This window comes from Kryptolebias marmoratus, linkage group LG4, assembly GCF_001649575.2.
Source record: "Kryptolebias marmoratus isolate JLee-2015 linkage group LG4, ASM164957v2, whole genome shotgun sequence".
Taxonomy (NCBI): domain Eukaryota; kingdom Metazoa; phylum Chordata; class Actinopteri; order Cyprinodontiformes; family Rivulidae; genus Kryptolebias; species Kryptolebias marmoratus.
Window position 1 is genome coordinate 4,157,054 of NC_051433.1, and position 23,814 is coordinate 4,180,867.

General features: G+C 37.5%; 1 protein-coding gene across 3 annotated transcripts; it reads left to right on the forward strand.

Annotated features, from left to right (window-relative positions):
- Positions 1-313: 313 nt before the first annotated feature.
- draxina (dorsal inhibitory axon guidance protein a) lies at positions 314-21,817 on the forward strand. 3 transcript variants are annotated; one of them, XM_017408594.3, is made up of 7 exons: positions 314-471; positions 10,889-11,397; positions 12,780-13,006; positions 18,452-18,566; positions 20,133-20,225; positions 20,371-20,460; positions 20,974-21,086. In XM_017408594.3, the coding sequence occupies exons 2-7, from the start codon at positions 10,914-10,916 to the stop codon at positions 21,084-21,086; spliced, it is 1,122 nt and encodes a 373-aa protein (XP_017264083.1). In that variant the 5' UTR covers positions 314-471; positions 10,889-10,913. The 3 variants fall into 3 exon arrangements, with proteins under 3 accessions (XP_017264083.1, XP_017264084.1, XP_024860031.1); XM_017408595.3 differs by having other exon boundaries at positions 10,892-11,397; XM_025004263.2 differs by lacking the exon at positions 314-471 and having other exon boundaries at positions 10,914-11,397; positions 20,974-21,817.
- Positions 21,818-23,814: the final 1,997 nt, after the last annotated feature.

Consider the following 23,814-nt stretch of genomic DNA (forward strand, 5'->3'; position numbering starts at 1 on the left):
AACTTCTATTAGATAGAAAATCCATTAACTAATCTGTAGCCAACAGACTTTTTTATTTCTTTTTCTGGATAAAAAGGGAGACCAGAAGAAATAAACGCCTTTGGATGAACTGTTGTTACTTCAACACAGTCTTACTTTTAGGTTTTTGTTGTTCTTGCACTTTTGGGCTGGTTTTTTTTTTATCTGCAGCTCAAACTTTAAGGACTCATCCAGTCCTGCCGCTGACGCGCACTCGTGAGCGCGCACTGGGAGCTGGAGTCTGTGCTCTCCATAAGAGGGAGGAGAGAGTCCGGATGTTCGGCACATCATCCCGGGGAGCGGACCTCAGAGCTGCTGCTGCTGCTGCTGCTGCTGCTGCTGCTGCTGCTGCTGCTGCTGCTGCTGCTGGGGGCTCTGCCTGCAGCCGGACCACACAACTGCTGCTCAAACCCCAAACTAAACCATAGGAAACCTGCGGCAAACAAACACAAAGTAAGACATCCTCCTCATCCGGCACGTGCATGATCACCTGGCTGCTCTTCTTTCTTCCTTTTTATTCTGACAGTAAAGCTTTGGGAGTGTTTCTGTGATGCTCCAACGAGCTGCAGTGACTTTCTGCTCATTTTTGATCATTTAAATTGTCGGGATAATATATTCAGTGTATGATGCTCCAATGAACGAGTCCGCAGTTTTAGGGTCGCTTACCTTTGTTCCAGGCTATGTGGCTGTGCGTAAAAACGCACCATTTTTGCATTTTTTTATGTCCAAACTTGTTAGCTACGAATGAAAATGCTTTCCGTTTTCTTTCTCTGATCAAAACAAACAAAAAAAGAAGCTAAGAGAGAGTGTTTGTCAAACTGTTTTTGTTTTTTTGTGTACCACTTAGGGTTATACAGGATTTATTAATGCTTTCTAAGAGGTTATTTATCAGTTTGTACACTTTATAAAACAATAATAATCATAAAACAGTGCTCATATGTTGGAGCAGGCTCACTATTTGATCAAGTGATGTACTTTTACTCATTTAAGTAAATATAACTTTGTCTTCATGGTGTTTACATACAGGAAACACAAATGTTGGATGGATTATTTGACTAACTAGTTGACCAATATTTGTCAAGAATTGAGTCAGTACTGTCTTTTTAATCTAATTGGGTATGAATGTTTTATTAGGTGTTTAAAACTCAATTAATAACAACATTATTATTTATTCATTAGTCACTTATAAGGGTATCCTTATTATAAAGTGGTACATGTTTGTAAGCATTAAATTAAATTAAACAGAAACAAAATAACTAAACCAACTTTCAAGCTGATGTCATGTTTTATATCAGAGTAGCATCATGAGAGAGATGAGCTCATTGTTGGTCCTGCACACCAACGAGTGTTGACGTGTTTGTGTGAACGTGAGTTACTGTGGCTTGCAATTAAAAGTGAAATAGGAGCCATTTTTCCCTCGACTTTAGGGAGTAATAGCAAGTCAGTCAGTAGGAAGCGATAAGAATGTTTAAAAGGAGAGTAGATGGAGTGGAGCCAACAACAAAAATCTGATCAACAAATAAAGAGGAGAAAATTTAAAAGATAACTCACAGATGAAGGTTTATTAGAATTTTCAAACCTCTTAGAGTCGTTAAACCGATGCATTTGGAGAACGTTGCACCTTATTTCTGCAGAAGATTAATTAGAATGCATCCTTTTTACTGGGGTCTTTATTTCTCTTAATCTGAATGAGATAATTGCCTAACACCATTTTTTTTTCACCATGGTGTGAAACTTGTTCCAAACGCTGCCAAGCATGGCAGCATCTGTTTGATCAGAACTGGCATGCAGTCAGAGGCGCTCAGTGCCACAAAATGGGGGGAGGAGAAGAAAAACTTTGGGTTCATATAATTAGTTCGCATGCTTCATTTAATGATCTTCAAACAGGAGTGCTCCCCCCACCCCTCGGTGGGTCAAACTGTTCCCATGTGGAATGTCCACATCCAGACCCAGGTGTCCACGTCTCAGGGGTCAGCAGAGAGCAGGTTTTGTTGCTGGTTTTAGCAGCCAAAGCTTTGCTGTGTTTGAGGGGATTCAGCTGGTGTTTATATATCTATCAGGAATTAATAGATGCCCCCGGACTCTTCATCTAGACAAGAAAAAACCTTTGATTCCTATTTTTTTTCTCCTTCTCCTGTCTCTCAGCTTTACGCCTTGTTTTCTAATTTTCTCCCAGTTTCTCACCCCCAGCTCCCCCTCCTCCCTTTTGTCTCGCTCCTCTCAGTGGGATGCCTCTTGCCGGGCTTCTTGGTTGCAGATTGTGTGTCTCATAGCACTTTTAAAACACGCCTCTGTGTGGGTGTCTGATGGAGGTTTCCCTGCTGTGAGCGTGCATTTGTGTGCAGGCAGAGCTGAAGTGTTGCTGCGCTCAAACGAGATGCTGCTGATGTTAACCCTGCCTCAGCCACACTGTTCTGCTCTTGTCCCACATCTGTTGTGGCAGCATCTAAATTACCACTGAATCGTTTTGTATCTCCCTGCTCTCTGGTTCACTTGCTGACAGATGGACCTTCCTTATGGCTCGTTTTCTTATCACCCTGTGCTGCTTCCAGGAGCCTTCGTCATTCAACGCTCACCTAAAAGCTGCAACACACACACACACACACACACACACCAGTAAATGTGTGAATCTCACCAAGACTGTTTGTGGAAGATTTGGGAGACAAAGCACTTTTATAACGCTGAAGTCAGTGGTATTGGCCCCTGAGGAAATGAAGTTTTTATGACGTTAGCTGCAGCTCGGCAGACGTGTTTAATGTGCAAAGACAATTATAGAGCTGTAATCAAAGGCTGTTATTGAGATTATGCTTTTGTCCATTTGGTGACAACAACTAAACTTATTTTATGCAAAATAAGTGCTGGTGAAACAAGTGTTTATACATCAAACATTCTGCATTCTTACTTTATGGCAAAGATATATTCCATTCACAAAGCTTGGTTGTATTTGTGGAACAACAGCTACTGATTTACTGATAATTACAGACGTGGATCATTTTGTCACAGCTCGCTGAAACAATGCTTCATTTCTTGAAAAAGGCGGTTCAGTTCAAAGCAGTTGTCTGATGTGTATCTGCGTGCTGCTAGTATGTGATAGAGTAAACAAAAAACTGAATGATTTGTTATTTATTTTACAAAGATGTGCTCCCATCACAGGTGACGTCAAGCTTGTCATCAGGTAGTCAACCTATTTAAAGAGAACAAACAGCCTCACACTGAACACAGAGCAGAGAACAAAGATGATTATAGATCTCCATGTTAAAGGTAAAAGCTACAAGATCACCTCCAAGTAGCTTCATGTTCTTCTAATTACAGCTGATAGTATTTCTAAAAAAGCAGAAGCTTCAGGGGACTGTAGCCAACCTCCCAGGATGTGGACGCAAGAGGAAATGCAACCCCATGCTGGTCAGACAGATAGTGTAAATGGTAAAATAAAAAAAAGAGCTGAGGAAACCATTAAAACTGAACTCCAAGGTCAAGGTACGTCACTTTCTGATCACACCATCTGTCACATTTTGAATCATAACGAGCTTCGTGGGAGAAGACTAAGGAGGCTTCACTACTGACAGAAAAAAACAAAACAAAGAAACAAAAAAGCCACATTATTATTATTAGTAGTAGTATTATTAATATTTCAGATTAGTATCAACATTTTTTCTTTTCAAGGAAAAGGTTCCTCTAATCTCATAAACTGAAACCTTGTAAAAAAAATTATTAAGTTGAACATAAGCCAGACTGCCTGATTTTAAGCTGGTTTTGTGACTTTTCGCTCAACAAGAGATTACCATTTTAACATTTCTAACATTTATCAACTGTTGTTGTTGTTTTTTAAATGCTCGGATCTCCAGACAAAAGAAAAACAAGTCCTGTAGGTGATCTGTGTTCGACATGACGGCTCTCCTTGAACAGCTTGTTTCTTGAGTCTTTGTTTGCTGGATCCTTATGGCCCTGCTGGTTGCTCGGAGAGATAAAACAACAAGAGCAGATGGCTCCTGGAGGTTTGGTGTCACAGCAGGTGAAGCTGAAAGATGCACACATGCAGCAGTTTAATACCGGGGTCGCCTCCTGTTCCGCCTCGCTGCTTTTCTCCTCCAACCTCCCTCTTCTCAGCCACAGATCTGGGTTTGGGTTCTGTTAAGTATATTCTTTTAACGAGTCTGTCACCGCATCGCTTAAGGGACTGACCAGTTGATCACAGACTGGAGAGAGGTCTCTGATCTCATCAGAGCTTAATCATCCCACACTCCAGTAGTGCCCGGATTGCAATTTGTTGCGAGATTACCAATCATTTTACACTTACACACTCCACTCTGATTCATGTCTCCCGGGTGGCCGTCTCAACCGAGTGCTGTGCTTAGAAAGGCTCCATCCACGCGCGCTCATACATATAAATTGTGTTTTCTACAATTCTAAACTATTACTGCACAATTTCAGCTTCCCACTTTTGGCTTCCTAAAAATATAGAATTGATTTTAGGATTTTATTACATTTTATATTGCACAGTTTCCCTCCAACAGACACTTGTCAGCTGAACGCAGACGTTCATGAACTCAACAATTCTTCAGAAGCTGAGATACAGAATGTTGTCGTTTTGTTGTGAAAAGCTGAAACAAAGCTTTTTGTTAAAATTCTGCTTAGAAAAAAGTTTAGTTGACAATCTGAAGAACAATTCCGTCTTCTGAATTTTATAAAATAATATTCACCTCAAGTTAAACATCTTCATTTATTACAGCTCTGTATTTTCTCAGTAAGTATAAAAATACATAAAATCGTGAACTATGTTTGGTTATATTCCAAAAGTGTAATAAAAAGCCCCAAAGAGTGATAACTAAATAGTTTGTTTCCTTTTCAGTTGGACAAGTTAGTGTTTGTGTGGCATAATAGAAACCGTTTTTGCTACTTAATGATTTCTCTCAATTGTGAGTGTCAGTAAAAAAAGTCAGAAGTACTTTTAAAATTCTTGTAGAAAACTTTGAGACAAATGAATCTTAACCTCAGGCCTGTTTTAGAACAATTCCACTGAGCAGCTCTCGTCCTTCACAGCGTTTTAGTGGATGTTAAATCCAGCCAATATCAATTTTGGTACAGTTTCACAAAGTGCAAATAGTGGAATCCGTTTTCGTTTTTTTTTTCAAGGCTGTTCTGCAACCTTGAAATCAAACTGACTTTAGAGTTTTGGTGCTTTTATTTTGAAACTTTTAAACACAGATCAGCAGTTATAACTCAGTTTTTTGTGATTTTTCAAACAAAGCATAGTGAATGTTTTTAAATCCTTTAGAATAAAAAATGAAATCTTATCAGTTTATTTTAGAGTGCATGCAGGCACACATAATAACTTGCAGTGCTGTTTTATTAGAAATATGCATGAATAAAGCCAAATAACACTCTGCGGTGAATGAAAATGACTAAAACAGAGGAGGGAAATATATTTAAACATTTCTTCAAATAACTTCTGTTTTCTAAAATGAAACTTTGAGGGAACTATTCAAGTCGGAGAATTTTAGGTGGAAAATTGCATCTTTTAGTATTATTTTTTACACATTTAAAACAAACTTAATAAAACTCTTCAGGATAATGTGGGTGAAGTAAACAGCTATCTGAGGTCTTGAATATATTTTGCTGGTATGCGGACGGGAATTAATCCCATTCAACAAATAAAACAAATAGATTATAAAAATAAAATAAAATCTCTTGGATATTATCTAAACCATCATTATCAGAAGTGTTGAACCACTTATATGCAGTAAAATGTTGCGTTAAATAAGTTATGAAGGTATTTCAATAAAAGCTCTTTAATGTCCTTGAAGCTTAAGTTCCAGCATCGTTTGTGATATTTTCTCTGTTAGCTTCAGTTTAAATTCTGCCATCTGAGTGGTAGATTATCCCCTTTAGGGAGAGAAAGCTGTCAGGCTACTCGTTTAGCGTCCTATCACCTCAGTGCAGATGCTCGTCCTGCTGCGTCCCACCAGCAGCACCCAGCCTTGGATAATCCACGAGGCTGGCAGGAGGCTCTGCTTGTTTATTACACACCGGAGGCTGTGCTCAGAAAGCCAGAATGCCACCCAGAGTGCTCCATTATCGTCCTCACTCTGCGCCTCCTCAAAGGGCCACCTGTTAGCAGCAAAGAGGAAAAGGGTGTGCTGCTGTGCGGAGATACTCGGCCTCCTTCCCCTTTCACTTGACAGGTCTATTCAGGCCTCGGTGTTGATGGGGGGTCCTCTGTTTCTATGGAGGCATCACATCTTTCTTTTTTATTGGGAGAAATTTATTTCTTTGAAGGGAAATATTGCTGTGATATTTCTGAGCTTCTGCTTTCATCTCCAGCGCAGGTGAACGTTCTCTGCATCTGCTTCCCCTTTGATTCCTGTCAAACCTTCAAAAGATAAGAACATTTCATCAGCATTTTCTTTAGAATAATTTAGAAATATTTCTTTTAAAAAGTTACTTGAGGCTTGTCTTTTCTGTTGAGCTTTTTTGCTCATCGAATTCACAATAAAACTGGAAAATACAAAGCCTAGCATAGCACAGCAGAAATCAAAAACCAAACACATTCAATATCCCCAAACTAAACTGATCTCGTAGCATAATAAGGGTAAATTTGACTGAGCTGTAGACATTTTTCTGTTAGCTTTGGCAGCCATCTTGAATTAGTTGTAGGTGCATATCCAGTGATTACTTTCTGAAAGTTGATTAAATACTGTTCAGTAGTTCATGAGATATTTTGCTAACAGACACAAAAACACAGACCTTTGTCTTTCAGAGTTGTGCAATATTAATAAGAATAAGAATAAGAATAAGAATAAGAATAAGAATAAGAATAAGAATAAGAATAAGAATAAGAATAAGAATAAGAATAAGAATAAGAATCTAAGTAAGTCTAAAATACGGAGAGTTTTTGTCCTTGTTCCTGAAAGAGAAAAGAAAAAATATCATTTTAATATGTCGTCTGATTTTATTGTATTTTATTTGGAAATAAAAGATAAAAGCCAAAATTTCTGCAAGTTAGCAATTCTGGATTCTTTGCTAATACTTTTCTTTCTGTACCATCAGCTGATATGGAGGACACATTTCATTAGTGAAAGCAAAAATAAAACTGTTTCAAGTTTTTTCCATCGCAGTGTTTAAAAGACCTTTAAAATTATGAGGGGACTTTCTGGATGCTGATGAAATTCTGACTATTATTTCAAAGATATGGAGCACTTTGAACCACCTCGTTACTGAAAAGTGCTTTAAAATTAAATCTGACTTTGACTTCACATACAAGACAGAGGCACTTTTACCAAATTTTGGGTGTATCTTAAGAATATTTAAACTACATTTGGAGAAAATGGTGTGAACATACAGCCTCCATGATGAAGGTCCTACCACATATCCTAAACCTCTTTGTGGGTTTTTGTTATTTTGTGCAATAAAACATTCAATAAACAGTCAATAAAACATAAAACTTTGGGTCACTATAAGATCTGTAATGTTACATTTACTTAATGTTGTTAAAGTTCTACTAAACTTAGTTGTTTTGACATAAAAAGTAATAATTATTTTAAGTTTTGTCCTTACCAAATAGTTTGTGCATTTCAATAGAGTTGAGTCTATTAATAATTGTGTTGCTGACGAACGCAGGAGTATTGCATGTACAAGTCTGAGAAGCACCTTAGGAAATTCAAATAAATGGTTCATTTTGAGCAAAGAAGCTAAATTAGCTTAAACTCGGAGAGTTTTAGTTCTTTTACAACTCATATTAGTACTCTAATAGAACACAATCTACTTACTTTATTGTTAATAATTGACTAAAAACATTAAATTTAACATAAAAACCAGTGTTTAATTCAGTCAAAATCCAAATGTAATTTCTTAGAGTCAGAAGTTCAGTAACATTGTGTTTACAGGTGCACATATTTTGAGCTTTGACGCATACATTTTTTTATTCTGATTCAAATCGGTGCTACATTATCTAATATTAAACTTCCGTCAACACTGGTATTCTTTTTCCATCCACGTTCGGTCGGTTTGTTTCTCTTATAAATCTCCTCGTTTGAGCCAGGTCTTGACACTAGCCACACTTTACTTGACACAGCTGATGACCCTAACCTTTGACCTCCAAAGGGGCTTTTTAGAGTAGATGCCTCTCCCCTCAGCACACTCCTGTATTAAACCACACAGCTGGTTGAACTCCCAGAGGCCAGCTGACACGGTCTGCCTCCGAATCCCCGGAGTGACACTTGCACTGGCACTGCAAATTTCCCCTGACATCCCCAACATCCTCTCTGTCCGACGCTCACACATAAACAGCAAGCTGCCCCTTTTATCTGTTTCTAGAAACCCCTAACTCCCATATGTACCCAAGGGTGTGCTTCGTTCAACTTAGTGTAATGAAAGACCAAAGACCTTATCAGCCCCCCAAACTCAACCTCGCAGGCTGAGAGAACACACTCACCATCACTAACAGCTCAATATTTCTTTCCCATTGATTTTCTGTTTGCCTTGCGCCACAGCTTGTCTTTTAACACAAAGGACCCGCCTGCTACAACAACATAACAGCTCTTTGTAGGACTGTGACGATGGATTGTTTCAGTTTAAACAGAGGGCAAAGCAATTTCAAAACATGTCATCTTACATGATATAACATCAGTTTTATATAGAAAAAGCTGTTCCCATCCTTAATATTTGATGTTGTCGATAGTAATGCCCAAAAGAAAAAAAAATAAATAGGTTGAGCAATAAATAATCATTTTTTAAATTTATGCATCTAGCAGCCTGCAGACCCAAGCAATCCCTAATCTAGGTATTTAAAAATTAAAAGAAGTCACATGTTTAATTCAACTCTCTAAACATTCATCAAGCAGTCATTTCTCATTTATGTCCTGTTTCTCAGTCATGTGAGACCAATTACTATATATACGTGTATAACAGACGAATAAATTTAAACAAAAGCAGACAAGCTGTGACAATTTCAAAGGAAGAAGCAACCTAAAGACAGAACACTGGAGACATTGAAGCAAACCAGTCAGACAAGCAGTGGTGTCAAATCCAAATATTGTAATGGCCACAAAACCCACAGGAAAAGTGACACATTATTATTCAGTAATCTTAAGCAACATATCCATGGTAATTCTTTGGTTAACTCATCCCAACATTGTATGAAAATCAGTCATTCCGGGTCGTATAAGTGTGAATATGTACACGTTTATATAAAATGAGCAAAATGTCGATTAAATGACCAACCACAGTCATGGATCTGGCACCAAAAAGAACAAAATGCTGTCCTAGATTTGTACAAATAAGTTGACATTTACAGATGATTAAAATGACCAAAAAGAAAAGCACAAGGAAACATTTTGTAGTTCATTGATTTTATTACAGAGAAAGGAATTACAAATATTTTAAAATTTTTAAAAGACAAGCTTTAGAGTAACCAATCTCTATTTAAGGCTACACAGATACCCCCGTTAGCTGAGTCATAAGATTTTGGATGCAAATAGAAAATATTATCAGGTTGGGAGGGTTACAGTGAGCTTTGGATGGTGAAGAGTTAAACACACTTTGACACTTTCCTTTCATATTAAAACATTTTTAAATTCTAGCTGTCTCATCCATACCTAAACTGCAGTAAAAGAAAATTCAATAGCAAAATATAATACAGCTCAGTATGTATTTGGTACTTACTTGGTAAAACTTAAAATCTAACATAATCCAAGTACCTCCTGGTACAGAACTGGGACATGCCAGGTATGCACCATATAATTATGGAGTCACTATATAATAATCATTGTCGATACCTGGTCCATACTGAGTACTTACTTGGTACTTACCCTGTAGTTATCAGGTAACTACATACCCAGTATGTACTGTATGTACCTGGTTCTAACCAGGCTGTATTATGTGTTTTTACCAAAAAGTCAATATTTAATATAAATGAACTAAATCCAGTGTCAAACCATAAATGATTGTATTCTGTTTACAAGGGAAGCTTCTTTCAGTGGTAATCTAAAAGAAAATATTTCTCCCTCTCGTGCTTTGTTTTTAATCCACATTTTTTATTCACGTTCCACTGAAGTGACATGCCAATAATGCAGATATATGGAACCTCATGAATCAGTTCAGTCACACCTCGCAGATATGTTGACTTTTGTAATGAAAGGTACAGTTGGAGGGCTCTGGAGACCACTGAAAAGACAGTGATGTAAGATGAGCGCAGTGCAGTGTCTCGTATTGAGTAAGAAGGTACAAGAGTGAATACAGAAAAGGCGTTTTAAAAAAGAGAAACAAGTATCGGCTGATCTGTTGAGTTTCTGGGACGAAGATTACACAACCTACAGATTTTGGTTGTCAAAATTAAATGAAGAGACTGTTATTAATTATATGACCCATATTTAGAAGTAATGTAAAACAGTAACCTGATCTCACAGTAAAAGATTAAATGGTTGTACTTATCCCAAAATACAAATTGTGTTTTTTCTCTTTTTTTTAAGCTAAGCATGACTTACATTGTATAGTGGAAGACGTCCTCTATGGTTCTTTAATTCACTGAAGGCACAAATGTTGGACGCTGTGTGGATATCTCTTATTGGCAAGCCAAGATGTGGTAAAGATCTTTAAACTTTTATCAAGCTATTTTAAGGATTAATTAAACCAAACTGGGTGGAAAAGTGAAAGAAAAGCTATGACAGACAACAAATGTACCAGTGAAAACTTCAAGAACAAAACACAAACCAAATAAAAATAATAATAATACGTTGTCCTGTATAAAACCTTCAGTTGTTTAATTACAAAAGAAACTTGTAGATCTATTTTGAGGAGTCAGCTTTACTTCCTTCAGGTTTTTGTGTTAGTTGTAAGAAAATGTGCAGCATTGAATTATGCTTTCACTTCCCAGCAGGTGGCATTGTGCTGGACAGAAAATGGCCCTCTTCAGGATTTTGGTGCCGGCGTTCCTGTTTGCCATCCTGGCTCTGTGTCACGGCGCTGATCCTGGAGCTCCGTATGACAAGAGGAGAAAGGCTCAAACCTCAGCAGGTGGCAGCAATGCCTTACAGTACCCTCCTCAAGTTCTGCAGAGCCACAGCTCTGACAGGGATCGCAGGGGCCACGGCAGCCAGAGGGCCCGCTCTGCCAAGGCCGGAGCTGGGCTCCTCTCCCACAGGGCCCTGCATCCTCTGCCCAGGCCTGAGGACGATGGGACCGGCCTGGAGGGTCTGAGCCCAGTGAGAGTGGAAATGGGCCCCAGCAGGGACAGAGTTCGAATGAGTCTGAAGAGCCAAACCCAGGCCCAGGTAAACCAGCTCCTGGGGACCCGGAAGGGAAGAGGACATGGGAACGGGCACGGGCACCCGTCTGAGTACAAGAGACAAGGGAGCCGACGTGACAAGATACGGCACAGGAAAGGTGAGTTTCTAACACATCCAGACAAACACTGCAGGTCAGCTGTCAGAAATATAACTACTGAGGGATTTCCACAACCGGACCAGGCTGAAGACGTCACAGGAGAAACTCTGATAATAGGAAAAGCACTTAACTCTGATCAGTGTCACAGTTAAGAGTCAGAATTATTATGTTTGTGGCTCATTGTGGCAAAACAAAGGTTTGAAGTTTCTGTGAAAATATAATGTTAATGCTGAGTTCTGAAACACTTTGATGAAATTTGTAAAAGAAACTGAAACTGAGTTGTTAAATCTAAAAGAATCAGAACATTAGCTAAATGTAGAAAAACAATAGCTATTAGCAAGAAGTATCAAAAAAATGGCTAAATTTTAAAAAAGGCACTGTGGGGGTTTCATAAATGTCAATTTAGACTTTGTTTGACAGAAAAAAAAATGCTGTTTTTTATGGTTTTATTTTGCTTTTTCTTACAATATCCATGACTACAAATTTGATTTATTTGTTAAGCTTAATCAGCTGAAAGCTACTCACTGTGAAATATCTTCACAGCAACATTGTTCTGAATACTGAATATAGTCCACAAAATAAGACTGCGAAGCCTTCATGTTGGTGCTTCTTTCTCCGGACCGCAGCACATAATCACATCGAAAACCAAGAATATGGAAATCCGGGGATTGCGTTCGGGGAAACTTTGCAGCTGAAATGATGTTATTTTTTTTTGTTGGGATGTTGCAATAATTGTGTGAAAGGGGAACTCAGATATGAGAAACCAGATGGATGCTCTCCAAAAAATTCAAAAGCTGATCATAAACAAAGATGGAGGCAGATAACAAACAATACAAAGAACAAGAATCACAACAGAAAATGGAGCATAACCAGAGACAAATGGAACATACCAGGAACAAAACTAGGAGCACTGAGAGAGACAAAACTATAAACTAAATAAAAGAATGATTATTAACTTTACACAAGATTGGGATAATTCACTATATGAACTATAAGACAGGAAGTGAAACCTCAACAAGAAGACAGAAGCAAAAAGCTGTGACAGATGTAAGATTTTAGTTATATGAGAAGCATATATTGGATTTTGTTCGAATGCACCCACACAAAGTTGATGTAGAAGCAGAAAACATGGACAATCTAGTGAAACACAATAAAAAGCTGAGTTTTAATTTTCAGTTTTCATCCTGGAAAATTGATTTTCATTTCCAGCTGATATGATTTCTCTGTGTGGTCCTTGTTGTGACGAGGTTAGGAGACAGCGTTTTTTGTTGTAATCTATTTAACTATCCGTCTGTTTTATAATAATAAAAACAATAGGATTAGGCTTTATAAAACTAGATACATTTTGTGCTTGTGAAATAAATTTTTATCGTTTTCTTCAGGGTTTCCTTCAGAGCCTGAGCTGAGCTTGGCGTTTAAAGACAGAGACCGATTCGAAGATCCTCCCCCCTCCTCGTCCTCATCAGCCACCTCCCCCTCTCTCGACGTGACCCCACCCAGTGAACCCCCCTCCCCCTTCATTAGCCTCTTCGGCTCCGGCTCTTCCATGGTTACCATGGTGATGAACGAGCATCCCCCAACGCTGCCTCCGGCCTCCACCAAACCCCAGGTAACCCCAACAAAACTGGAGTGCTTATTAAAGGCTGTCTGTCGTGTCTCAGTGTGATTCCAGTCTGCCAGGGAAATAGAGTGAAAATGGGCCCCATTACTGCAGTTAAGCTGCCACAAACCTCTTAGCTCATCTCAGAAAAGACATTCTCTACAATGTGAAACTGAAAATGCTGCCGTCGAAAAAATGTCCTCCAGCAGTCCAACCTCACCAGCCCTCTGAGTGTTCGAGAGAGATGAGATCAGGTTCCTTATAATAAAACTGCACCTTTGGGTCTCTGAGTCCACCAGCACATTTCCCTCTTTTTGTTCCAACATTATAAACCATCCGTCTGGTTGATCCTGTGCAGGGTTTTTGGGAAGCGTGTACCTGTCTCCAGCAATTATTGGACAAGAGATAGGGTACACCCAGGACAAGTCACTAGTCTATCACAGGACCAATCCAGAGACACACAAGACAACAACCATCCATCACACTAACACCTAAAGGCAGTTTAGAAACTTTCTAATAACCCAACATGCACAATCTTGGACTGAAACCAGATCACCCAGAGAAATCCTTGTTTTATACTGTATAATTTTTAGTAGTGGTGAGTTATAATTTTCTTTTTCTTGCATCTTGATGCAGACACAAACAATTCTGAAATGATTTGTAAATGTCAAAAACTGGTTATTGTTTAATTGTAATAACGTCCTGCTGAGAAATGCAAATGGCAGAACAGTTAAGTGCAGAAAGCAGCCGCCGGACCAACAGAGACACGACACAAAAGCAGCAACTTCTTCACTGAAAGTCAGTGTTTGGAAGTACTTCAGCTTCTGTGCCATTAAAGGGAAAAAGGATGTTGACAAGAGCCATATTTATGTGCAAGTACAACCCAGGGGGAGGAAGAAAAACTGATGGTCATTGCTGCCATTTCTTAAAGTAATATCTCACTGGGCTGCAACTGTTGGTGACTAGTTGACTAACAGCCTGTTATTCTCAAAAACAGGCCACATAAAAAAACAGCCATAAGGCTTGCTGGTCACTGAATTTTGAGCAGATGCAACTAAAAATTTGCAGATTCTTTTGCTTTTTTGAGTCTCCAACAGATGCAGCTCAGTGGGACCTTCTGTTGCACCCTTTGAAGCCACGATAGAACATGATCTTCTTAGCCGTTCCCAAACTTTATAGAACCAAAGAAGTCCTGAAAACATTGAAGAAAGTCGGTAAGATGGCTCTAACGTTTGTTGCATGGACATACTTCGCCACAGGATCTTATGTCACAGTACTCAGTATTTTGACTTGGTTTTTGTTCATTTAGTTTTATACTGCAGTGTTGAGCAAAATATCTGCGATATTCTATGTTCAGGAAGCATCAGGATGCAGCCATAATCATTTTGTAATCGCATTGCAGCTCTCTAAATAAATAAATAAATGAGGTACCTATAGATTCCCACCACTAGTAATTGTGCCATATATTTTCCTGTGCCACTCCTCCTTTTATTTTTGTTTATTACAATAATTCATATGGTTGTTTTTTGTTAGAATATTGGCATGTGTTGTGGAAAAACTACAGGGGTGCAGGAGCCAGCCCTCACCACCTGTCACAACCAGCACACAATAATACACACGACTTCTTGACAGTCCTTCAGTTTCATAAAAATTAAACAAATATAGCATTTCAATAGATTATCTTCCACATTTGTCACACAAGCTTGTAGCTAAGTTTTACTTAAATGCTAATAAAGACTCATATGAACTTCCTTTAACCAAGGAGTTTATGATAGATTTACCATGAGGTGAAAATGGATGCAGAACATTAGATATCGCTTTGGTTTGGTTTGGGAGTTCTTTATTCAGTCCTCCCATTTGTCACTGTGCAAGCAAGCTGGCTTTCCAGGTCAGCCTCCCACAGGTTGGACGTGTGGGGACAGTCCATATGCTCCGAGGTCCCAGGAGACGGTGCATGTCTTTGTTTACTGCGGATAGAGTCTAATATTTGTAAACCACAGAGGGACAAACCAATGTGCAGCAAGGCTTCTTAATTAAAATTCGATCTAGTTTTTCTGTTGATGGTTTAATGAGCAGTTGAGAAGCAGGTAGCCCCCTGCAATTAATCTAATTGATATTTACACAGACCCATTTCCTGAGGGTGAAAGGAGTGAAAATATGGATCTGCTTCCACAAGGAGCTGATTTTGTTGATGGATAAAGTATTCCACAAGAGATAGCTCAAAGTCCCGCTGACTTAATTATACTGTGAATCATTTGTTTCCCCAGTGTGAAGAAAACAACGGCAGAAATGTTTTTACAGTTTGGTTTTATTGCAAAAGTAATGGCTGTAGAAAATCACCAAGGAGATTTGTTTGGCAGCAGTGGCATGAAACGCTCATCTGACTTCTTAATTTCATTTAGGAAGAGTTTCTTTTAGATTTATAGTACTTCTGAATCTAAAAACTAAATATTACACAAGAAGCTATAATCATAAGTCTTTTTACTTATTTTCTCCCATCTTTTCTTGTTAAAAGATACACGCAGTCTAAAACATGATGAGTTGCTGTGTTTGCTCTTTTCATTTTCTTATCTTGTTATAAATTTTCTTGTTTGCAAAAGTTACACAGGCCTCTGTGTAACTCTGTGTAATTCTGCTGTGGTAGTAGCTGAATGTGGTCTCTGAGACATACTTCAAAGCATGCCAGCCATGTCTGTCTGTTAGCAAAATATCTCACTCCCTGAGACCCTGCATAGAAAAGCCAGTAAAAAAAATGGTTGGATGGATGGATGGATGGATGGATGGATGGATGGATGGATGGATGGACGGATGGATGGAAGTCATCAGATTCAGGTTCAACAGAGAGCTTTATTGCATATTTATCTCAGCAACAAAATTCAATGTTGGTTAATTTTATCCTCTCTTCTCTTTATTTTTATTACAATTAATTTAAATTTTTAATAAAACACAGAGTTTACTAAAACATTACCGATTGTTCAAGCGTGCTTACCAGACTCTAAGGCCTCCCCTCATCCACCCTTTGCTCCACCCCCTTCGCTCCATCCCTTAACTTTGCATGTTCACACCAAAGCTTGGTGTGTCCTCACTCATTTTGTGATGCAGCAACGGGGCTTCAAACTAAAACACAAGGCAAACTTTAAATAAAGTGCTACAAAGTAACACCCTCGGTTCATCACATGATTAACACACAAATAAATAACTTTGGTATAATTTAAATTTGTGAATGCAACCAGCTGTTCCAAACTTCGAAAACATTTGTTTTACGAGCTCTCAGATAATTTGCAGACAGCTGGAAGAGACGTTTACAGCCTTCATTGCCCGAAGAATACAGCTTATTCAAGTATTTATCCCTTATTGTTGTAGTAGTACTTGCTCAGTGTTTTTCAGCTTCAGTTTAAGCGTAAATGCGCCACAACTGGTCTTGAGAAAGAATTTATTTTGTACTGGTAAGTGCATCTGCTAAAATGTACATCTGCCTGGTTGTTTTGGGTAAAATAAAACCTATAAGGGACCAGAAGAGCCCCTACTGATGCTGTGTCTGTAAGGAAAAGCTCAAAATAAAACTAATAAATGGGACTAAATGGTGATATTTTAATTGATGTGAGAAAAGATACAGATGATTTTTTCCTTCATCAATCAAATGAGTTTATTTTATTGCTGCAGCAACAGACTCTTAAAGCAGCTTGTTGATAAAATAATATTTATCACAGAATAAAAATAAAGCCCTCATTTTTACTGAATTGAGATTTTAAAATGAACAATCTAAAGATGAGAACCTTACAATTAGTGACATAAAAAGCATTTACCTTTCAGTGATAAGAGAGTAAAATTAATGGTAACGTAACATTTAACACCATATTTTAGCTAAAATTCTGTAAAATTAACTGATATATAGCCTTTTCTGAGTAGGCTAAGGTCAATTAGTTTTGGCAATCATCTTAAATTGTGTTAACTCCAAAAGTTATTCAGTTGTTGATTAAAATCCAATCATTACCTTCAGAGTTTCATGGAAATCTGTTTAGAGGTTTAAGAGATATTTTGCTAACAGACAAACAGATCTGACCCCAACAGTTAATGCTTTTGTTTTAAGCAAAAAATGTTGTATTTTTCTAAAGTTAGTTGGCTGCAGTGACCATCTTGAATTGGGTTGGCTCTAAAGGTTAATTAAATGTAAATGTCAACAAAATGACACACACAGGCAAAACCATCATCTCTCGGCCTTCACCTTTCAGTGGCAGGTGATAAATAGGAAGTTATATAAATGGATAGAAACATGACATACTAATATACCTCATAAAACCGTTTAAAACTTTTTTATGGTTCATTTGTACGATCATTTTAACACCAACTCTTACAGACATTAAAACTGACTTAATCATAAAAGTATTTAATCATGTTCAACAAAAAGTATTTATTTCACCTTCTGGAACATTGTTGTACATAAAAAATCCAATCCAGCTTTATTTATAAAGAGCTTTAAAACAACCACAAAGGACCAAAGTGCTGCACAGAACAATTTAAAAGATATACCAAATAAAAGCTATAAGAGCCGTCCCATGACATGTCAAAGACAGTATAACATCTTAAAACATGAACATAAAAAATACAGAATAACAGGGTAGAAATATGCAAACAGTATTTTTAATAAAAAGTGAATTTGTTGCTGAACTGAAGAGAAAAGATAAACCAACTGCAGATCAGCTGCAGGAAGCATTAATTCCCCACCATCCTCAGTAAAAACAAAGTGTGCAGTTGTGTTTAATGAAGTGAAAGTTTGAATCTGTAAACTGTGCGTGTATCAATAAGTGGGAAGTTTATCTGTATGCTGCTCTGAAGGCAGCCGTCCTCTCTGTTACTAATCGATTGTTTTCTAAAGCTCTGCTGCTGCCTGTGTTGTCTCTGTGACTGCGTTTTATAAATCACTGGAGCAGAACTGCTGCTGGTCCCAACCCAACGTGTTTCATTAAGAACACCATGAATACATTTACCTGCAAACGTACAGTAACTTACTGCTGCTGCAGTTTGAGCTGACAGATAATTTACAGTCTCTGCAGAGCTCCGTTAGCAGCGACTTACACTGTCAGCTGCAGGATTTCCTTCATATTCATAGACTAATTACTTTTTTTTTATATTGAGCCAAACTTTGGCGTGGTAGTAGCTGAGAGTCATTAGCAACACATCCTGCACGATGTTGCAATATTGCATGAGACTGCACATAATTTTATTTTCAAGATGTGACCAAATGAGCTGTACTGCAGTCTTAATAAAAGTTTTTCCATAAAACACCGGGTGATATGCATTCCTTCAAAGAATGCTATGTCTTTAATTTATCTTGTTTTCTGCCAATGAGTGACGGTGTAATTAGATATTTATCAGGTTTTAGTTGAGGTGTGTTTATTTCTTGCACTAAATATAAGCTGAGCTGCTATAAAACTGTTTCCACTCATTTTTCAGAGGTCTGGACAAGGTCAAGGAGAGGTGATGCCAACTCTGGACATGGCGCTCTTTGACTGGACAGACTACGAGGACATGAAACCTGTGGACACCTGGCCGTCTTCCAGGAAGAAAGGTTGGTAATGTGGCTTTTATGCTGCATCGTTAAACACTTTTAGAAGAGGTGAGCAGGTTTTTTAATGTAAGCAATGAATTATTTTTATTCTTTCTAATTATTTTAAGAGTCCACAGTCTCCACAGACATTTCTGAGCCAGAGTAACTATCAGAACGCTGAGGCTGGTGCTGCCAGCCAATCAGACGGTCAGAAACGGTACTTTAGTTCCACAGAAGACGGAGGAGAAGCTGCTCTGATTGCTTTTGTCTGATGTCTACAGACTGATGTAATTACAGCAAAGACAGAAAAGCTCATTTGAAGGTGCAGATCACCTGGACACTAATTATTTTCTGCTTTCTGCTTTTATTATTAAAAAAGGTTTAAAGCTTGTGAGATTCTGTCTCAAAAAGCTCAAAGCTCAATAAAATAAAGTGTTTTCTTGATGAGGCGGTGGAATAAAGCATCTCATCTATCTATGGACACTAACTGAAATAAAAGAATAGCTTTGAAAAACTATTTCAAAACCCTAGTGCTTTCAGAAAGATATTTAAGTCTGAGCATTGTAAGACAAATAAGTTAAACTTTATGTTAAAATGTCAGCTGCAGTCGAGGTGGATGAAAACATTAATCAAACATTAACTCGACTGTGTTTACCTACCTACAGACTAGACTGTCTGCCAAGTGCAGGTTCACATGGACTGAGTGTGGACCCACATTTCATTAATATATATGGAAACAAACTCTTTCAAACTTTACTAGTTCAGGATAACCTATTTTAACCTTGATATCACTTTGCATCTGTGATGTTTGTTGTATTCAGTGTGAACAAATAAAGCAAAAACAGGCTTTTAGGAGTGCATTATTATTAATTATTATTATTGTAGTAATTGATATTTCCCTCATTAGAAGAATAGCTCTCTCACTCTAAAGGCTTTCACAGTAAATCAGCTTCAGAGACAGTAGTATTTTATTTATTTTCAAGTAAAGCTACAGACATATAAATTAGCGTTTTACTCCTAATGGACTGGACTGTGGACCAATTCCACGGTGGATCAATCCTTTATCATTTGTCTCAGAAGTAATAGGTGTAGATGAGAACAGAGTGGTTATTGCACTGAATCAGTTTCAGCAGAGTTTAACCTTAAGCTGTGGAGAAAAAGATGATTGTTACCGTGTTTGACGTGCAACAGAAACCTCAGGTGACGCTTTAATCATCATTTGAATTTTTCTACAAAAAGACCTTGAACATCTGAAGGAGATTTCATGACAACTTAATAACTAAATGTGTCATTCTGCTACGATGAGCTGCAGACAGGCCCCTGTAGCCATCCATAGCAAATCTAAATGGATCATAATGCACCTGAACTCATTAGAATAACACATTTATGTCCTGAACTGCTGCCTCATGTTGCCGTGCTTAATATTTGAAAAGTGAAATGATCAAAAATAAACACTGGACCATGTACTTATTTAAATGCAAATTCTTTTACCTGAAATAACACAAATCACACAGAATGACAGCTTCAGTGGTTCATCGGAATGATTTAATATCAAACGATGGTGTTAAATTAATTTCCCTGCTGCAGACAAGAGGAGGAGTAAGAACCTCAGCAGTGGAAACCTGACTGCAGATGCTGGTGCCATCGAGCCATGTGACCACCACCTGGACTGCCTTCCTGGTCAGTATGAGCATGAAATATTTCCAGGATCTTCACAGAAATGACAGCTGTATGACCTGCGGGAAGGTTCGATTCCACCAACGCAGACTGTTTATGTATCGATATTATGTGAACATTTTAATTCAAAGTCTTTGTTTTGCACAAGGCTCTTGCTGTGACCTGAGACAACATGAGTGTAAACCTTACAACAGAGGCCTCAACAACAAATGCTACGATGACTGCATGTGTGAGGAAGGTGAGTGGAGCCTGGCTTTTCAAAGGCACACCAGAGCTGAGGCAGCCCTGCTGACAAAACGCAAAAACCAGTCAGTGTTTGCAACTGTTTGTCAAATCAAACGCCCCTAAATGTGGCGTGCACCATGTATTCAAGTAATTATTTAAAGTAAATGCTCTGAAATGGTTCTACACAGTTACTGTTCAAGGAACTTGTGAATTTACTTCACTCATGTGATGATTAGCTGTTAGCTTTGGAAGCTTTTAAAAAACTTCTCTCCAATTTATAGAAAACTTATAATCATTACAGCAAAACCAAGATATTCTGCCTTTCTCTACATTGTTTAGGAATCCTTATGGCCCAGTTACAAACCACACACTTCATGTGCTCTTTTGCTTTCACTTCCTGAAAGCTGTTGCAACGCAGGCGGAGCCGAGTTTCAATGCTTTGTTTGCCGGTTACACCATCCAGATGTAGCGTTTTGTCCACCTGAGTCATCCTTTACGTAACACGCTTCATGAAACAATCTTTCAGGGTTTCGTTGTTACGCTAAATTCCACCGGAAGCGACGAGTGACGAGAAGGAAGGGTCGCTGCGTGGTGCCAGATTCGGTCAGCAGTGACCACGGAGGCTTCATCACTATATGAGGATGAGGAGGAAAAGAAGAACATGAAGTATGACCACAGTATCCCTGGGATAAAATACAACAGGATAGCCGTGACACAGGGAACAAATTAGGTGCTTAAACGTAATATTTTGCTGTTCTTTTTGTTGTTGGTCTTGTCTCCAAATCGATAATAATCAATCAGATGCAAACATATAGTCTCTTAACCAAAAAAAACTGGTGATTAAACTGGATATTCTATACAATGTTTTGGGTTTTTTATTGTTGGAGTTACACACCTTTTTCCAGCAAAGCGCCACCTTTAAGCACCTAGTTTAACACGTAAAAGTTAGTTTTGTTCTCCTCACCTTTGTTGTTGTTTCCAGAATTGTTTTTGCAATGATTTGATTAAATGGATTCACTCAGTTAACTGATGGATGGATGGTTTAACGTGAAGCAGAAACTGATTTTGTTTAAAAACACGTCTTTTACTGAAGTTTTTTTTTTTGTTTGTTTTGTTTTACATTTGATTGCAGCTGATCTGAGTTGAACACTGAGAAAAGAAGTCGATTTAACCCTTTCTGAGTCCAGGATGAGTGTATTTTACTGCTTTTAAACAGTCATACATAAAAATGATGAAATAAAAATAATTTGTTGTGATGTTTATCAATTTTCTGTTATGTCAAGCTTTTTAGCCTCTTTACTGAACTAATTTTCCAAATAATAAATATGATTTGTGAATGTGATGTCTTGAATAATAAATATGAAACTGTTGCAGAGGCCAAGAAGATTTTCTCTGAATTTGATGTCATCAATAATATGGTTGTTTTCTTTCACACGTCCTAATATATGTTTAATTTATTCTGTGTTCAAACATGTTTGTCTGTGTTTTTCTATTTTCACGATTAAACACTCACTAAGATAAACTTTGTGCGATTTAAACTTTGGCCTTAGACTTTCTCATTAAGATTTTAAAAACGTGTTTTTTTATTTTTAATCATTCCAGGTTGCATTCATATCATCACAAAAAATAATAATACATGGATACATGGAGAAGAAGAATTAAAATTAGAAATAACTCATCACTGTGCAACTTAAAATAGATTTGGGACAAATTTATTTTATTATTGCTTCAAAAAGTAAAACAACAAAAAAAGACAAAAATTATATGCAAGTAAAAGGAATGCACACAGTAATTATAAGAAAGACAGTTTTGTTGGTTAAATGCAATTTTATTCACTTAATTTGGCCTCTTTTGATGTTTTATTTTTCTAAAATAAAAGGTAGTTTTCATTTATTAGTTCTTATATAGATTTAGTTTTAGTTTAGTAATGAAACAGAGGTCTGACACTCTCTCCAAGTTCACTGAATAAACTTAGGAAACATAAAATTCTTATCATTATTAGTGAGGTTAGGATCAAATATAGATCAGCTTTTTTGCTTTGGACATAAAATAACAGATCTTGCATTGTTGAGCTAGAATTTAGAGACAGATCTAACCATCTGGATTTTATATATGTGGAGAATAAATATTAATCTGGATTTTCAAAGAAACAGCATTTTGCTCTTTATTTGGGACAGTTTTCTGTTTTGAAGATGGCCTGAAATTAATGTATGAAATTCTTAAAGCTCTATTAAATAAAAACAATAATCTATTAGACATGATGTAGCTCAAAGGTCGTTAAGGTATCCTAAAAAAGAAAAGAGGTTTGTTTGATTTAGTCTTTACGTCATTTCTTTGTTATTTTATTACAGTTTTTGTAAAAAATGTCATTTTTTTTATTTAAAAAGCTCTAATGGAGAAAGATTATAGACATTTTTCTGCCTTGTTGGATTAACTCTCAAGTCTTTGTCAGAGGCAGGAATACCTGCAGCTGTAATTAGGCGCCCACTATCTCTGGATAATATAATGTTCTTCCATCGGCTCATAACTATCAGAACATTTTAATATATTTTACTGCGAGTACAGGGAATAACGTTCAGATCACTTCTCTGATCTGAACACTCACAATAGTTCTGTATCAATATTCGATTAAACAAAAAAAAAGGTAACACACATTTATCTCTCATAAGCAGCAGCGTAGCTGAAGTGTGATCGTGCCGTCCTGATTTATGACCACAGAATAAAAGCAATACTGGTGTAATTTTAATTTTTCCCTCTGACAGAGAGCTCTGGTGGAAACCTGGCCAACAGCCTGCAAAGTGACAAATTACACACAGCCACGTCCTGGCAAGGCTGCAGCTGCAACAAAAGCATCTTTACCTTCTTAAGGTGCCGGTGATGTCATTAATTATCACAGTTGCTTCCTGAAGTTAACTTTTTCAACACGAGGTGCTTTCTGAATTATACAACAGTGAAACGAATTTACTGGAGTAAACAAAGCAGGAGGAAACAGTGCACTTTCTTCTCCTGTGCTTCAGGGAAATTTAAGCACGCCATAAATCATTTCCTGCATGTATGATACTGACAACACAAAGTACGATCGCAGTTTCAGTACTGCATTTAAACACGCTTATTCTCCTTTTTCTCACAACCTGATGTCATTTCAGTTTCTTAATCTTTTAAACTTTTTCATTCATTTATGATGTTATGTGATATGTGTTTTTATGGGTTTTATGGGAGGCATCAGACAGATTATGTAAACAAATTTTCCATTTCTATGGACAATAAAGTTTATCTTATCTTATCTTATCTTATCTTATCTTATCTTATCTTATCTTATCTTATCTTATCTTATCTTATCTTATCTTATCTTATCTTATCTTATCTT

Excerpts from the sequence above, each read along its gene's own strand:
- draxina (XM_017408594.3), top strand. The coding sequence starts at position 10,914 with ATGGCCCTCTTCAGGATTTTGGTGCCGGCGTTCCTGTTTGCCATCCTG. Across the intron at positions 18,567-20,132 it reads GCCGTCTTCCAGGAAGAAAG|ACAAGAGGAGGAGTAAGAAC; the intron begins GTTGGTAATGTG and ends TCCCTGCTGCAG. Across the intron at positions 20,461-20,973 it reads TGACTGCATGTGTGAGGAAG|GGTTTCGTTGTTACGCTAAA; the intron begins GTGAGTGGAGCC and ends ACAATCTTTCAG.